At 44.5% G+C, this 17,243-nt stretch overlaps 2 protein-coding genes across 5 annotated transcripts in view; one reads left to right on the top strand and one right to left on the bottom strand.

Annotated features, from left to right (window-relative positions):
• Positions 1-17,243, bottom strand: part of Cacna2d3 (calcium voltage-gated channel auxiliary subunit alpha2delta 3) — a 918,594-nt gene that overhangs the window by 134,872 nt on the left and 766,479 nt on the right. The gene's annotated exons all lie outside the window — the stretch shown is intronic.
• On the top strand, positions 278-10,992 carry Lrtm1 (leucine rich repeats and transmembrane domains 1). The gene is made up of 3 exons (XM_029555394.1): positions 278-335; positions 4,481-5,077; positions 10,495-10,992. Exons 1-3 carry the CDS (start codon positions 329-331, stop codon positions 10,911-10,913), a joined length of 1,023 nt encoding a protein of 340 aa, XP_029411254.1. The 5' UTR covers positions 278-328; the 3' UTR covers positions 10,914-10,992.

The following is a 17,243-nucleotide window of genomic DNA, read 5'->3' as shown; positions in this document are numbered from 1 at the left end:
ATGTGGCTTGCTGTCTGAATGGGAGAGGCAGGGAAGATCCCAGGGAGGCCGACACTTTGAGAAAGGAGACAGAACACAATCAAAAGATCCTCTTATGAAAACGGACCACAGCAGATGGAGACAAGGGAACAGGCTGCTTAAATATGTGGTCTACTGAAAGCAACAACTGTTTTCTGCCTCTTCTGACTCAGTGAAAAGCCCACACTGGATTCGAGAAAAGTAAACGGAAAGCTAGCTTCCAAGTTTGCCATGGCCTCGGTGTGTTGATCTGTGAACACACACAGTGGGCTACGTGTTTGATGAGGGTGCTCAACTTGAAGAGGGAACCATGAAAGGTGAGCTGGAATGAATTCCATTTTCCCACCCCCAGAATCACCCACAGAGTGAGGGAGGGGTATTCCTCAGGGAAGTGTCTGTGAGAAATCAATTTTCAAGCTGTCTTTCTTAAAAGATTGGACAGATGTAAAAATACCTCTCAATGGGAAGATGGATGTTTTCAGCACACCAGGCGCAGGGGAAAGGGGCTGGAGACAAATGTGTGCAGCCATGGTGTGGACATGCAGTTGGTATGTCACGGGCCATTTCATAGACAACATGATGCCTAGAGTTGGAGTTCATATATTATTCCCTCTGGGAAAGTTTTGGGGAGGGGGAGAAAGGATGAAGGAATTGAATTCCATCTCAGGAATACATCCCTTCATTAACAGATGAGTGGATGGGGGTGAGAAACATACCCTGTGATTTGCAAATTGATTTCCTGCAGCTAATTAATCCTTGAGACCCAGGCCACAAGGAGGGTGTTGGGTCATTTCTAATGGGAAGACATTTGAGCTTTGAAAGGAGTCATTTAGATATTTGAAAAATCATAGAAAGGAAAAAGAAGGGCTGTAGTCTATGTTTTGGGAAGGCATGTCTCTTGAACTAAATCAAAGCAAGCAGCATCTCTTTCCAAAGCTCCTAACTTGTCTGCCCTCCAGGGCTGGGGCACTATAAGCCAGAAGCCAAGATGAAGAACAGAGAAATCAAGGTATACTGCATCTGACCACCACATTGTATTTTTCCCTAACTGAGGCCCCAACCAACCAAACCAACCAACCAACCAACCATTAGCTTCTCCTCAAGAGCTTTCAGAATGAGTAGATAACTATTTTCAGTCTTCAGTATCATCATGTGGCCTCGTGAATTCCTCTACCAGTGGAACAAAATGCCCTTGACAGATGTTTGCCATATTTTGAAATTCAAATCTCTAGAGGGAAAAAGGGAGGGAAAAAGCATCTTTGAAGAGTGATCTAGCCGTCTCGAAGAACATTTAAATTATCTGAGGCTTACAATGAAACCCTCCTTGATTCTGGGGAACCCTTGCCCACATTTCTGCACAGCTATGAAGCATTGGGCAAGGAAGTTTTTTGCAGAAACATTTGTGATAAGGGATGGGAACCCATGGCAGCTGAGATGCACCTAAGAAAAGGGTGAATGGATACAATAATTTTGCCATGGCTACACCAGGGAGTACACTGTAGCAATTAAAAGGAGTACATATGCTTTCTATGCATACATCTTTATTATTTGTTTTATTATTATTATTTCTTTGCATTATATCCATGTGGGTACATAGTTTTGACTAAACAGAACAGAAAGCAGAATACAGGACATGCTGATGGTTATGTGGAATTGGTGAAACTAGCATACCATTGTGCAACTCTCCACCCCAGTGTTCTCTCTCTCTCTCTCTCTCTCTCCCGCCCTCCCCCCTGCCCTCCCTTCTTCCCCTCCTCCCCCCACTTCAAGTATTTGGCAGAATAGTAAGTGATAACTCTGGGATGTGATTTAGCCTTTCCATGCCTCTGCTCCCTTCCTGTAAAATGGTGAAAACAAAACCACCACATTGGCAAGGCCATGAGGGTGGATTCACATCAACGAAGCAATGCGGGTGATCCCTGCCCCCTAATGCAAGCTACATGGTCATTTGCTGTTGTACTAAATATTGCTCTTCATGCACCTCTGTATAACATGTTTCTATGCCAGTGATCAATGCTAGCAATCCCAGAAACAACAAGAAGGAATGTTAACTATTCTCTCTCCAAACCCACACCCCAAACAAGTCCCCAATATATTCCACAACTCTAGAAATGATGGGTGGTAGACTCAGTGAAAGGAATTACAGTACTTGACGGTACCTTTAAAATCTTTCAGTAACTCCATAGTCTCAAAATAATATTCAGCTAATAAACCCTGTGCCCATTTCAATACAAGTTGGAAATGTCCTGAAAGTTTTGACTCTGATATCACTTATTTAAAAGCATCAAGAACCCAGGTGTGGTGGTGCATGGCTTTAATCCCAATACTCGGGAGCAGAGGTAAAGGCAGGCAGAGCTCTGTAAGATCGAGGCCAGCCTGGACTACACAGGGAGTTACACACCAGTTGTGGCTATAGGGAGACTCTGTCTCAAAAACTCAAAGTGAGTGAATGAATGAATGAATGAATGAATGAATGAACAGATGCATCAAGAAGGCTGAGGATGAAGCTCAGCTGGAAGGCTGCTTGCCTATCCTAGCATGCACAAAGCCCTGAGTGGTCCCCAGCACTACAAAACACTGGGTGTGGACAGTATTGTAGTCTAGTGAAATCTGCCCAGTGACAAAATCTGTTGACTAACTATGCCAAGATGGACGGGGGAATGTCACTGTGTCCCACCTCAAGATGAAGAGCTACAGGCAATCAATGGAGGCTGAGGGAGGGAGAATCCGTTTTCTCTAAGGACGAGCTCCCTGAGAGGTTGTCTAATCCCAAACGGACAGTCCTAACACGGCTGCACAGGGGTGCCCCTAAAGCACCACTAAAGGGACTCAGTGCAGTGTGTGTGTGTGTGTGTGTGTGTGTGTGTTTATAAATGTATGGAACAGTAATGAACAAAGAAGAGGATAAGGAACTGAGAGGGAGTCGGGGCATGGGAGGAGTTGGCAGGGACAGAGTGGGAGTAATGCAAAGACAATACTCAGACATGAAATTCTCAAAACTTAAAAGAGTTAATTAAAAACACTAGGCATATGCAGACATGCCTGTAATCCCAGTAAGTAATTATCTTTTTTAAAAAATGTGTATGAGTGTATTGCTTGCATGTAGGTAGTTACGCCTGTGTCACGCAGTGCTCTCAGAGGTCAGAAGAGGGCATCAGATCCCCTGGAACTGGAGTTATGGATGGTCGTTAGCCACCATGTGGGTGCCAGGAATCGAACCCAGGTCCTTTGCAAGAGCAGTCAGTGCTCTTAGCTGCTGAGTCATCTCTCCAGCCCAGTAATTATCGTTTTAAACTCATCTGTGGAGATATAGTGTGGGGAAGGGACTCCTGTTAGGAAAAGCAGAACTTGGGCACTGATCAAAGGAAGCCTACCTGCTTCCCTCGGGCGTGGCTGTACCGAGTGAAAAGAGAAGGGGCAAAGGGAACGTGATGCCTGTGAGTCTCTGGCACATCTGCCATAGGAACCTGGTGGCTTATTATATTATTTATAATGCTTTGTTCTGGGTCAGTTTGTCAGTTTTAAATCCTCAAAATAAAAAAGCATAGCTTATAATTCTATGAGAATGTAAATAGTTTCACAGTAATTGTTTTCCAGTTAGAATATTCTAACTTAATTGCAGCATGACATTTGCAAGGTTCTAAGTTGTATGGGCCATTGTTAGTGTGACTTACACCAAGACCGCACCTAGGGGCCTCTTCAGGCATCCAGGTCACAGCCAGAATAATAAAATCAGAACCTTTGGGAGAGGCCCAGGTACCAGCATCTGTCAAAACTTCCCCAGTGACTCCAACAAAAAAAAAAAAGCATAGCTGATCATCAGAGATGGGATCACACTGGTAAAATGAAAATCCATCTGCAGGGCCTGCCCTGTTCAGTTCAGTCAGCAGCAGTCTGATTTAAATTTAAATGAATTTAAACTAAACCTGAATCGAAAATCCGCCTGCTGGTTGTAGCAGTCACATTCGGGATGCTCAGCAACAACAGGTGGCTAGTGACTTCCCTGTTGGAGAACTGGTACCAAATAGTTCTATCACCATACAAAACTCTATTGATCTTCCCTCCTCTGGAATAATCCTTCCAAGAATGTGAACATAAGGCCCTCTCTCACCCTTCTACCTGTCGGATTCCTTATAATTTGACTGTGCCCTACAAAAGAACATGTTTCCAGAATGACTCCCCTGCCCCACCTTTCCCTATGATGTCAGTCTTCTATGGATTGATACCAGGCACACCGGAAGTCTCTTCTCCAAGGCTGCTGACAATGCAAGCTCAGCGCTAGCTGGAGTTATTGACATGGCTGTACTTGGCAATTTTGCTAAGAAGGTGAAGGGCTGGAGTGCCTCACTAGGTGGGTGCAAGGCATTACCTGGTCAGCGCCACACTGCCCGTGAGTCCCCCGGCTGACGCTGACTCCTACTCTCACACCGGCGTCTACTGCACGTACTTCTGTTCCTCCTAGGTGCTCTGCTGCTGCTTTCCAGTGTGAGTGTCCTGCTCCAGGGTGTGGGCAGCTGCCCTGAGAAATGCTTCTGTCACCCATCTTCAAACTCTGTGGACTGCAGTGGCCGGGGACTGGCTGAGACCCCTTCTGACCTGCCCCCGTGGACACTAACGCTGTTCTTACAAGATAACCGGATCCATTGGCTTCCTGCTCTGGCATTCAGGTCCATACCACTACTCACCACTTTAAATCTGTCTAACAACTCTCTTTCCAATGTAGCCTCCAATGCCTTCTACGGACTTTGGCACTTGCAAGTTTTAAACCTAAGCCAGAACTCCCTGCTTTCCCTGGAAAGCAATCTTGCCCATGCCCTGCCCAGGCTCAGGGAACTGGATGTGTCATCTAACAGCCTAAGCTGCCTCCCCACATCCCTGGATGAACCTTGGGAGAACCTGACGGTGTTGAACGTGCAGCAGAATCACCTTCCACACTTGAAACGGGCTCTTCTGGAGTCTATGCCGAGGCTGAAGCTGGTACTTCTTAAGGACAACCCATGGAAATGCAACTGCCACTTGCTCGGCCTGAAACTCTGGCTGGAGAGATTCACCTTTGAAGGTCAGTAAGGTGTCTTTGGAACCCCCTTCTGTGTGTCACCAGCCTCGGGTGGACCTCTTCCATCTTTCCCAGCAGCAGAGAGTGGAGAAGGGGACAAGGAGAAGCTGTAGGCTTTTGGGCATCTTCAAACGGATGCCACTTCAGGTAAAGGAGGCAAGTGACCATTGAGGGAGTTTCTGTTCAGGTATTTATGCTCATTGGAAACAGCATACATGCAGAGGACACAGAGTCCTATCTGAGAACCAGACCCCAAAGCAGCTCCACCCACAATCTCCAAGTGTGAACCAGTCAGGGAATATTGCTCCTACTCTTTGAGGCAATTTCCCTCTTGTTCACTTTTACTCATTTGACAGTTATAATCTTCCCTAAGGGGACTGGAGAAATGGCTCAGCAGTTAAGAGCACTGGTTGCTCTTACAGAGGACCTGGGTTTGGTTCTCAGCACTCACATGGCAGGTAACAACCATCCATAATTCCAGCTCCAAGGACTCCGATGCCCTCTTCTGAGCTCCGTGGACATTGCACAACATGGGTGCACTTTCATACACACAGGCAATGCACTCAGGCAAAAAAATAAATATAAATAAAGAAATAAATAAAATCTTCCCTAAGACAATGCCTTTTGCTTAGCAAATACTAGTATTAATTGAAATTGGGTACCAATGACCTCTCTCTGAAGTTACTATTTCTTCAACCAGATGCCCAAATCTAAGCAAGAGATCCCAAAATATTAGAGATGTGGGACTTCAGAAATCACTCAGGGGTGAATCTGCAGTGACTTTGGCTGTAGACCAAGTTCAGCCTGCTTTCATGCTTCTAAATAATGCATTATTTGAATACAGCCATACCCATTCATTATGCTCTGAGTGACTGCTTTATACTGTCAGGGTGAGGTTGAGTAGCTGTGACTGAGAGTCTACAGTATACCACACAACATTTACTATCTTGCCTTTAAGACAAAAGCTTGATGACCTCGGTTAGCAATGGGAAACAGAAGCCCAGAGAAGCTCAGTAACTTGCCCAAGGTCACACAGCAAAAGCAGAGATGAAAATAAGAACTGTAGTTGTTGAGGCTTATGTTCTTTCCTGTCCCTACAATGCTTCTCGGAGCATCATGTTTTCATTCCTCTACTGGAATGCTTTTGATGTTCTAGGCACTATTCTAAGCCTAGAGAAAGTGGCAGTGAACAGAAAATCCCTATCATCCTAGGGGTTACACTGGATGGGTAGACACGGATACTATAGAAGATGAATACATGTGTGGCTCAGCCAGCAGTACTAAGACAGGGAGGCGGGAGAACTGTGAAGAGAGCCAACAGGAACAGCAAGCCTGGCTTGGTCAGAGACAGGAGGGCAGTGAGAGAGTGGAGATAAGGCAGAGCAGGTCCCAGGGCACAGGCCTGCTGCCCCAAGCAAACAGGTGCTCTGTCTAGATTTTATTCTAAGTGAGGTGGGCAGCTCTGAGGGGGTTCTTGTCCTCCCTGTAAAGTGTCACCTTGCTGATGCTTGCAGAGCTGAAGAGGAACCAGAGAAATGAAGAGGGAAGTGATCTCAGTGAACAGAGAAAGACACACTGGCGGCCTAAATCAGGGCAATGACAAGTCAGAGACTGTGGGAGATACCAGATACCGAACTGATAGAAAGTGCTGATGGGCCAGAGTGGGAGAACTGAGAGCAACAGAGGGAAATTGTGAGAATTCTATTTTATTTTACCCTATGGGAATAGCCATGTAAATGGTGATGCCTTTAGCAGAGGCAGTGGGGGTGGTGGGAGGGTGTGTGGAGAAGCATCCAACTGAGAACTCATCAGGGGACCTGTTTGAAATGCCTATCACACCTCCCAGGGAAGCTGTTGGTAGTTGTAGCCTTGAGCCCTTTGCTCAGGAAGAACCAAGAGCCATGGATGTGAATGAAGGAATCCACAGCCTCTGAGGGATAAGGGTTAGATACAGCACCAGTTCAAACACAGAACATCAAATTAGGGGGTATCTCAACAAGGTAACATCATCAAACAGTCAGTGTTAAAGGTAACCCACAATAACAGCCATGTAACTTGGTAATATCCTGAAAGCCAAAAATAAAACCAGTCACATCTGAAGCAGAAGTAGCTAGAGCTGCTGTTTTCTGGGTTCAGTCATAGGCATAAACCAGACCATTATAGAAACAGTGTTTTCATCAAAGAACTGGGAACTAAACCCAGGTCTTCTGCAAGAGCAGCCAGTGCTCTTAACCACTGAGTCATCTCTCCATATATCTCCCAGGACATCAGTGGTAATGTGGAAGTGGATCAAGTTCCCTTACTCAGCCAAACACCTGGGTCAATGAAAGCCTTTCAGTATAGTGCTCAGTGTCACCAGACAGGAGCAGGCAGTGCTGAGGCTCATGCTAGCCCCTGGATCCAGCAATGCAGCTCACCTCTCCTTTTTTATGGTAGAGCCTCTCGAACACAGATAACAGCATTTTGCAGAAGAAGGTCAAAGTCAAATTAGGGTACCATGATCTGGGGTACCATGATACCTAGTGAAAAAAAGAATCCTCAATACACGGGAGGCAGCCTGCTTTTGGATATGCTGCTTAAGAGGAAATTAAGATGCAAACACTGATGGTATTAGTCGGACACAATGATTACAATAACAGACAACTCTGACCTTGGTCATCTGTGCACAAGTTTGTTGCTCACTCAGACTGGAGTATTGGAGTAGGGCCTGCATCCCATTCAGCCACCTGTAGACACAGCCCCCTCTCACATGTGTGGATGCTGACTCTATCACACGACCCCTAAAGTCACCGTGACCCAAAGGGAACACAGCGCACGGCAGACCAAGTTGGACATCTTATGCCCTGGAAATGACATTCTTGCTTCTACTGGCTAAAACTCAATCATACAGCCACAAACTGATCCCCAAAGAATTGGAAAATGTAGTTTTCCATGGACCTAAAAGCAGAAAGATATGCTCTGGTGAATGAACAGGGTATCCCAGACACAAACATACACCAAGGATGGGAGATGATCACCCTCTACTCACCTGCAAAGTCCTCATTTTCCTTCTCATGACTAACTATGAAACATGTAGTCTGAGCAAAGTACAATGGAATCATGCTACATACTTGACAGACTTTATCCCCCAGAGTCCTCAGAGCTATCTTGAGAAGTGAATTTCATTATTAATCCTCTCCCACTTCCAGGAATGCTGGCAGAAGCCCAGTATGATTAAGGAACTTCCCAGAGTTGCACAGCTAAGTAATATGAAAAACTAAGATCTCCTCCAAGACAGAGGTGAAGGGCTACCAGTGTGTCAGGCTGGGGACACTGAGTGCTTTGGAGCCAGAGTTTCTGGCCACTCAGCTTATCTACATCCAGAGAGGAGAGGGACCCTCACGCTGCAATCAGCAGATTTGTCTCCATGATCTCAGTCCCTGAGATGGTGGTGTGGGAGGGGTGGATCCTGGATGAAGACATAGCTATACAGGTGGCCCCCGAGACCTTGCAGAGATAGCCTCTGCCTTCCTGCCACGTCCCAGCATCCATACTGGGCCTGGCTTTTGCTTTGAGTCTGGCTGTAGTAAATCTTAGTCTAGTGCTGGAGAATGTGAAAGAGATCTGGAGCAAGACTGAAATCTGGAGTGAATACACACAGTGTATCCCAGCCTAGGTGAACTTGGCCAACAGAGTTGCCTGGGCCCCCGCAGGCAGCTTTCTTCCCCTGGGAGAAGTCTCAGTGTGCTTTGTCTCTCTAGCCTTCAGCCTTTCAGCACAGCCCCTAGTAGAGGCCGCCATGGCCAGTGCAGGGGAAGGCAGAGTTCCCCATAGCCAGAGCCCTTCACCTCAGCACTGGTGGCACCTTCAGCTGGAGTTCCTACTTTGCACCTCTGGCTTCATGAACATCAGTGGCTCGGGAAATCCCTCTTTGATCTTTTTGCTCTAACGTTGAGATTCATGACTGGAGGGATTGCTCAAGAAGCCAGGAGGTATCTCGGACACTCTGGTGCTGAGTCACTCAGTTTTAGGCAGTAGCAGCATAAAGGTCATGGGTTGAATTCTGCCACTGCTACCAACCCTGGTGTTCTGGGCTATGTGGCAGCCCTTGCTCTGTGGAATGGCTCTAGCTACTTATTAGGCACATAGGACTTGTCTTGGAAGATTATGTAGAATGGATGGGCACACGTCAAACTCTCAACTATTGTATAATAGCATGTGCCAATAACTTTGAAGTTCTGACAGCCATATGTTCTTTGCTGGAGTTAATTTTACAATTCCCCTATCACATGTATTGAGAATCTACAATCTGACTTTGCTAAGGGGGCATGTCACCCTCCCCTGGAGAGGTGTTTAGGGCTGTCTGGGAGATCCAAGCCACACGTCCTGGGGGTCCTGCCCAATCAGAGAGCTTTGCTGCCATTGCCCTGGCTCTAGGACACTCCAGAGAGAAAGAAGTAGAGCGAGACGTGTATTGAAGAGCTGAGTTTGTGTGTTGAATTGTCTACTTATGATCTGTTTGAATTCTAAAAGAATTCCCCATGAGAGGAGGGTAAGGACTTACCTAATCGTACCTAACAGTCCTGTCAAGTCAGATACAAATGTTTTGAAGGCAGGAAGCTTTGAGAAGTTCATTTTCCTGCCATCAGATGATATGCCAGTGGTCAAACAGGCCGGGATGAAGAGCCTGCATCCAGGACACTTTCTAGAAGATAACAGACCACCAAAGCCCCCGAGGCCTACACACCCCAGATAAATAGTCACCTTACACTCAATGGAAACCACATTTGGAAACCCTTGGGAATGCTTGGTACTCAGAGTAGTAAATGTTTTGAGGCCCAAGGAGATTGGTGACTTATACCTAAACCCCAGGAACTAAGCAAATGGTACTGTCAAGTCCTCAGCTCTGCAAACTCTGAAAATACCATTTCCCCTTCTCCCTTTGTCCTCACTGATGAGCGCTGGTCAGGGTCTTTGTAATTAAGACACAGCAGCACAACAATGAACATTTGTTTGATGCTGTCTTTGATTTTCGATGAGAATCTGGCAGTAAAAATTTCTTGTGTGGTGGCGTTCACCAGGGGAATGGACAGCAAGAATCCTGGAGGCCACGGTGCCCTCGACGTTCGGCCCCACAGGCCCCTCCTCGTCAGCATGTGCTACACTGTCCTCTTTCCTTCATAATGTCATGGTAACTTGGTTTCTAATGAATTTTTGGTCATAAGTAACTGCCCATTTATTATGTGGCTTTTTTTTTTTTTAGCATTTAGCCAATTTAGAAATCCTGAAATCATAAACATGGTTGCTTAATTCTTTGACTCCAGAAAAGACAAAACAAGACATTTGATAAATTCCACCTGCCCAAGTCATTGTAGGCTGAAGACTTTGGAACTCAGTTCTATCAAAGCTCTATCACCATCCTTTGCTTTTGCTTTTTGCAGGGGGAGTAACGGATGGTGTTGTCTGTGGGGTGCCTGAGCCTTGGAATGGAAAGGATCTCCTCTCTATCCCCCATGAGCTGTACCAGCCCTGTCCTCTGCCTCCCTCACTGAATGAGCAGCCTGGTTCTCCCAGTGAAGAGGCCCTGAAGTCTCCCGAGAATAACTCAGGGTCACGAAATCCCTCGGAATGTGAAGTCAAACCCAAGCCAAGGCCTGTCAATCTGCGCCGCGCCGTGGCTACTGTGGTCATTACGGGGGTGGTATGTGGGATTGTGTGTCTCATGATGTTGGCAGCTGCTATCTATGGCTGCGCCTATGCAGCTATCACTGCCCGGTACCAAGGGAGACCCTTGGTGTCAACTGGTGAGTCTGAGAAGATGGCAGGAGGCAAAGAGCTGATGGATAGATCACCAGCTTGAGAGCTCCCATGCCAGAGGACTGATCACTGAGGCAGAAAGCATGTCAGAGACCGCCTGCTAGGTTCACTGCTCCTGTCCCATGTTGTTTCCCCAAAAGGAGAAAGGAAAAAAAAATGTGTCTGTAAAAAAAATATTCATGGGAATAAATTTATGTTGCAATGTTTTAAACACCACAGATGAAATAGAGATGATACTTGTATCCTGTGACTGAAAAGTTCTGACCCTGGACCCATGTGGGGGAGGCCATGTACAGAGAGGGCAGATTCCACCTCTTTCAGGCACTCTTCCGTGGATTAAGCTGCTTTTGCAGAGCAACAGGAATCCCAACATGTGTGCCAATAGGCATTCTAAGGAGCTTGGGGGACAACTGAAAAACAGTCCAAGTTTGAGTCCCTGGGAAGAGGCTGGTGGTCTTACCCAAAGGGTACTGGATGTCTCTGTAATTCAAGCGCATGCTAGATCGGTGGTACTTTTAGATGTGTGTGTTACATATTTAATGGGAGTGCCTGTTGGTTGAGAATTTCTTAGCTTGCCACAAGAATCAGATTCTATTTAATTTTCTAAATCAGAAACCTATTTGGGGCTTTCTAAGCTGCAGAAGACAAGGGTTCCGTATCTGGAGAGTAGGACTCAGGTTTGGAGCCTGGGTAAGTTTTTGATGCAAAAGAGGCTGTGAACCAGAATTCAGGGCAGATACTACCAAAAGGCCAGCCATATCCACCAAGTCACTGGAACCTTCCCCTAGAACTCTCACAGCAGGAATGAATTTAGGTTAGGCTGAAAGGGAGGTAATGGCTTATGTATTCCCATCTGCATCCACAGTGCACAGAGGGCATGGACTTGTTCAGCCACACCCACACATAAACACCCTCAGAGCAATCAGCTAACCCACTAATGAAATGCAGCCCTGTCGGGTGGGAGCCAGTAGCTGTTGATCACCACCCAGATTGTGTGTTCAACACCCTGGGATAGGAAGAGAGGAAGGCTGAGGGAAGTGGAGTTACTGGGGGACTGGAGGTACTTGGTGGCAGCCACCTTGATCAGTGCTGAAACAAGGCTTTAAAAACATCAGGTGTGGCTTGCTAAGTCTACAGACGAGGTCTTGGAGAGTTGCGTGCAAAGTGAATTTTTGTAAATTGAATCATCATTTTAATGCAGTAGGGGAGCTTGCTATTTAAAGGAACCTTTCATGGAATCTTTTCTGTAATGGAAATAATTGGCTCCAGATTTATACATTTGGCCAATTTGCATTCTCTATGCTAAGTTTTCTTAAAGTGGAATATACCTGCTCTTCCTGTTTATACTTGGAGGCACTTTTTAGGATTATAACCATTTTGCACAGGAAGAGAACACAGAGGAGTTAAAGACATGTTAAAATCAGAAAATGACAAATATAGGGCAAGATGTTCCTCCAGAGCCCATGATAGACATTGCTAATCAATCCCAGCACTCTTCCCAGCTGAGCCCCAAATACACTACAGATGGTTTCTTAAGACAGCACTGTAGGCAACCAGAACTAATCAATTGGAGTTGGTTCAAAGGATAAAGCACATTTGCCATCAGGGTACTGGCTCTATATTCACCCCTTAAGGCCATGTAAAAATTGGGTTGGATCCTCAGTAGTCCACTCGCTGGCTGGATTGTGAATAGAATGTGTGCATTATGGGATGGACAGATGTACAACAGTGTGAACCCTGTACAACCGAGGGCTAAAGAGAACTGTCTTTCTGGAGCACCAGTTTTACTAGGTAATTTTCTTGGGGAGAAAAGTTTCAATGTGGATAGCAAACTTTTTCCTGAATATTAAAACTGAGTACATCCAATAGCAGATTAAAAAACATAATCTCTGCATGGAAAGTCACCGTGAAGCCCATTACTATGTGCAGTTGGTATGTATTAATAAGTGTAATTTATAAAACAATAGCACAAGAAGAGATCTCAGGGAAGGCTTGGGGCTGCATGGCTCTGTCACCAGCCACGACACTTACTGTTAGTGGGTCATTTCACCAATATGACTGAGCTTCCTACTCCAAGGATATAGTAACTATTTCAAGGTATCCTAACTGTGACTTTGGGGGGCAAGAATGAGACAGGAGATGAAATTAAGAGGAGCCCTTTACTCCACACCTCAATTTTACCAAGTGTTTTCCAAGCCACAATGTAGCAAAGTGCTCTCATGAGCATTGCATGTGTAATTCTGACACCCACCCATGGGTACCTTCATGTGCTGGGAATTCCCAAGGCCAGTAACACAGCCTCTTCTAACTGCAGTGATTTAAGAATGCAAGTGCACTGTTCCCCTTCCAAGATTTTGTGACTCTTCGGGTCAGCCTTGTCCCCTCCCCATTAGGCTTCCATCAGCTTTGAAAAACTCTTGAATGTGGCTAGAATCCTCGCTTGTCAACACCCAGATCCCATTAGATGTCTAAGTACAGATGATAACTCAGGCAAAAATGCTTCCAGCTTAATGGGTAGTCTTTAAGCAAAAGGATTTAAATGATACATACGTACACTCAGATTTCTATCTTTTGCCTGCAGTCACCACAAACAGCAGTTGGCAATGAAAATAATTACTTACCCTGAAACGTCAACAGCTTCTCAGCACAGAGAAATAGAAATCAAATTGTTTAGATGAACAAATGCAGAGTTATCATTTGTTAATACGAGAAATGAAATGTTTTAACTGCAGAATGGACTGCAGATGAAAGCCCCAATTTGCAGGGTATTCTGCAAGAACCACAAATTATCTTTCACAACCACTGCAGCTCACGAGGGGCAATTTACAAGCGCCTCACGGATTATTTTCAGCTGTTTATTACTGTCATCCTAGTCTATTCACAGATTCCCTGGTAAGCATGTCCTGCTACCAGCGTGCCAAAATGAAGATGCACTGGGGACAAAAATCATGCTTAGTGTTATTTCTGAGAAAATTATCTAAAATGTCATGGGCTTTTGTTATTTTTTAAATTAATTAATTTTTATTTTATGAGAAGGAGTGTTCACTGTATGTAAGTGCACCACTTGTGTGCAATGCCTGCAGAGGTCAGAAGAGGGCACTGGATCCCCTGGAACTGGAGTTAAGGGTGGGTCTTAGCCACCATGTGGGTGCTGGGAACCCAGGTCCTCTGCAAGAGAAGCCAGTGCTCTTAACCACCGAGCCATCTCTCTAACTCTTACTTAATGCAGTGTCACATTATGTAAACAGACAGGTGATTTTTGCTTGGGCAGAGATCATGAGTTCACAAACATGGCACTTATTTGCAATGAGGTACTAAGGAGAGGTCAGAAGAATGCACAACGACAGACTTATGAGGAACAAGACCACACACCAAACAGACATCTGAGCAACTTGCACAATTCAGGCAGATATTTTGAGACCCTGTAGAAAGAATCATGTGCTTACCACGGCAAAATGCCTTATAAAGATGGAGTCTCACCCTGTCCTATCTTCCATTTTCCTCGTTTCTCCCTTGATAATTCCCACCTGCTATGGTCTTCTCTTGAGTGCCTTCTTCTCCTTTATCCCCATAATTCCTTGTACAGCCCTCCTTCCACCCCCCATTTAAGTGCCCCCCATTTTACACATTTCTCCCTTAATAATACCTGTCTCCTACTGTTCTCTCTCAGGTTCCTTCTTTCCCTTCTTTCTTTTCCCTCCTTTACCTCCCTGGTTCTCTTCCATTTCCCAGGTTACTGCAGTTACATCAGGATTTATACTCACATATAAGGATTTGGTGCTAGGATCCACATATGAGGGAGAACATACATCTTTTGTTTTTCTCCGTCTGTGTTAACTTCACTTAGTATAACAGTTTCTAGATCTATCCATTTACCTGCAAATTTCATTATTTCATCTTTCTTTACTGCTGAATAGAACTCCACTGTGTAAATATACCACATTTTTGTTAACCACTCGTCAGTTGAGGGACACTTAAGTTGTGTCCATTTCTTAGCTATTGTGAAAAGAGCAGCAAAAAACATGGTTGTACAAGTGTCTCTGCAATAGGATAAGTCCTTTGGGTACATGAAAAGGAGTGGTATAACTGGGTCACATGCATTTTTAGGTTTTTAAGAGTTCTCTACACTGTTTTCCATAGAGACTGCATGAGTTTGCAATCCACCAGCAGTGAATGAGCATTCCCCTTTCTCCACATCCTCACCAGCATTTGGTATCATTTGTTCTCTTGATCCTAGCCAGTCTGACTTGGGTAAGATGAAATCTTAAGGTGGTTTTAATTTGCATTTCCCTAATTACTAACAGTGTTGAACACTTTTTGAGATGTTTCTTAGCCATCTTCTTCCTTTGAGAACTCTCTGTTTAGATGTTTAGTCCATCTTTTAACTGGGTCATTTGTTTTCTTGATTGTTTTTTGAGTTCTTCATATATCCTGGATGTTAAATCTCTGTCAGATGTGTCCTGATGAAGATTTTTTTCCTGCTCTGTGGGTTTTCTCTTCACATTTTTTAGTGTTTCTTTTACCAAACAGAAGCTTTTTAGTTTAATGAGGTCCCACTTGTTGATTGTTGACCTTAATTCCTGAGCAACTGATATCTGATTTAGAAAATCCTTTCCTATCACTATATGTTGTAAGTTACTGCCAATATTTTCTTCTAACAGTTTGAGAGTTTCAGGTTTCACATTGAGGTCTTTGATCCACTTGGAGTTGACTTTTGTGCAAAGTGAAAGATAAGGATCTAGTTTCATTCTTCTCCAGGTGGAGATCCAATTTTGCCAGCACCATTTGCTGAAAATGATATCTTTCCTCCAGTGAGTATTCTTGGCCCCTTTGTCAAATATCAGGTAGCTGATGCTGATATATTGGTCTATTTTTGTGTCAGTACCATGCTGTTTTTATGACTATATCTCTGTAATACAGTTTAAAATCTGGTATAGTAATCCCTTAGCATTGCTCTTTGTGCTCAGGGCTGTTTTGGCTATCCGGGGTCTTTTATGCATCCATACGAATCTTAGGATGGTTTTTTTCTAATTCTGTGAAGAATGTCATGGGGATTTTGATTGGCATTGCATTGAATCTATAAATGGATTTTGGTAGGATGGACATTTTCACGGAGGTCCCTCCATCTTCTGGTGTCTTCCTCAATCTCTTTCTTTAAAGATTTAAAATTTCATTGTAGAGATATTTGATGTCTTTTTTCAGGTTTATTCTGAGATTGTGTGTGTGTGTGTGTGTGTGTGTGTGTGTGGCTATTGTGAATGAGAGGGTTTCCCTGTATACTTTCTCTGATTGCTTGTTATTAGACTATAGAAAGGCTACTGATTTTTGTAAAATAATTTTGTAACCTACTACTTTACTGAAATAATTTCTAGGAGTTTTCTGGTGGACTTTTTGGGATTTCTTTAGGTATAGTATCATATTACCTGCAAAAGGATAATTTGACCTTTCTTTTCCAATTAGTGCTCCTTTAATTTCCTTCTCTTGTCATACTGCTCTAGCAAGAATTTGAAGCACTATATTGAAAAGGAGTGGAGATAGTGGGCAGCCTTGTCTGGTTCCTGATTTCAATGGGAATGCTTCCAGTTTTTCTCCATTTAGAACGTTGGCTTGGGTTTGGTATATACAGCATTAATTATGTTTTGGTATGTTCCCTCCAGTCCAGTTTCCTTTATGACTTTTATCATGAATGCATGCTGAATTTGTCAAAGGCCTTTTCTGCATTTATTGAGATGACAATGTGATTTTTGTCTTTGAGTCCATTTATATGATTTGTGACGTTTGATGTTATAAATGATATAAATTCACAACTATCCCAGTCACCACCCATCAAAGAAGCTTCTTTTTCAAGAGACAGAGATTAGTACAGATCCACAACTGGTCATACACAGAGATTGTGTGTGAATCGCCCAAGCCTGAGTGGCACCTCTACAATGCAACCTCTACACCTAAGGCTCACAGAACATAGAACAAGGGATGAAGAGAACACTGATGCGTCTTTCAGCTCTCATCAGTGAAGCTCCTTCAAGCAACAGAGGGCCAGGAACACAAAAGATCACAAACGGCAAAAACATAGAGTAAGAGTCTACAGAGTGTGGGTGTGTGGACAGGTCTCCTACATTAAAATTTACCCACCCAGGGCTCAGGGACCATTGCAGAAGAGGGGGCAGAAAATTTGTAAGAACCAGGGAGGAGGTGCATGACCATACAGAAATAGAGTCCTAAGGCTTCTGGGACTCTTTGCATACAAACCCACAGCAATGGTGTCAGTATGCATAGGACCCATGTAAACTCAAGCAGAAAAAAAACAACACAGAACTGTGGAAATAGACATCAGGCCCAATCTTAGTCAGAAAATTATTGGCAGCTTATTACT

The sequence above is a fragment of the Nannospalax galili genome, unplaced genomic scaffold (assembly GCF_000622305.1).
Source record: "Nannospalax galili isolate Female #2095 unplaced genomic scaffold, S.galili_v1.0 scaffold485, whole genome shotgun sequence".
Lineage (NCBI taxonomy): Eukaryota > Metazoa > Chordata > Mammalia > Rodentia > Spalacidae > Nannospalax > Nannospalax galili.
This window is presented reverse-complemented; position numbering and strand designations above follow the sequence as displayed.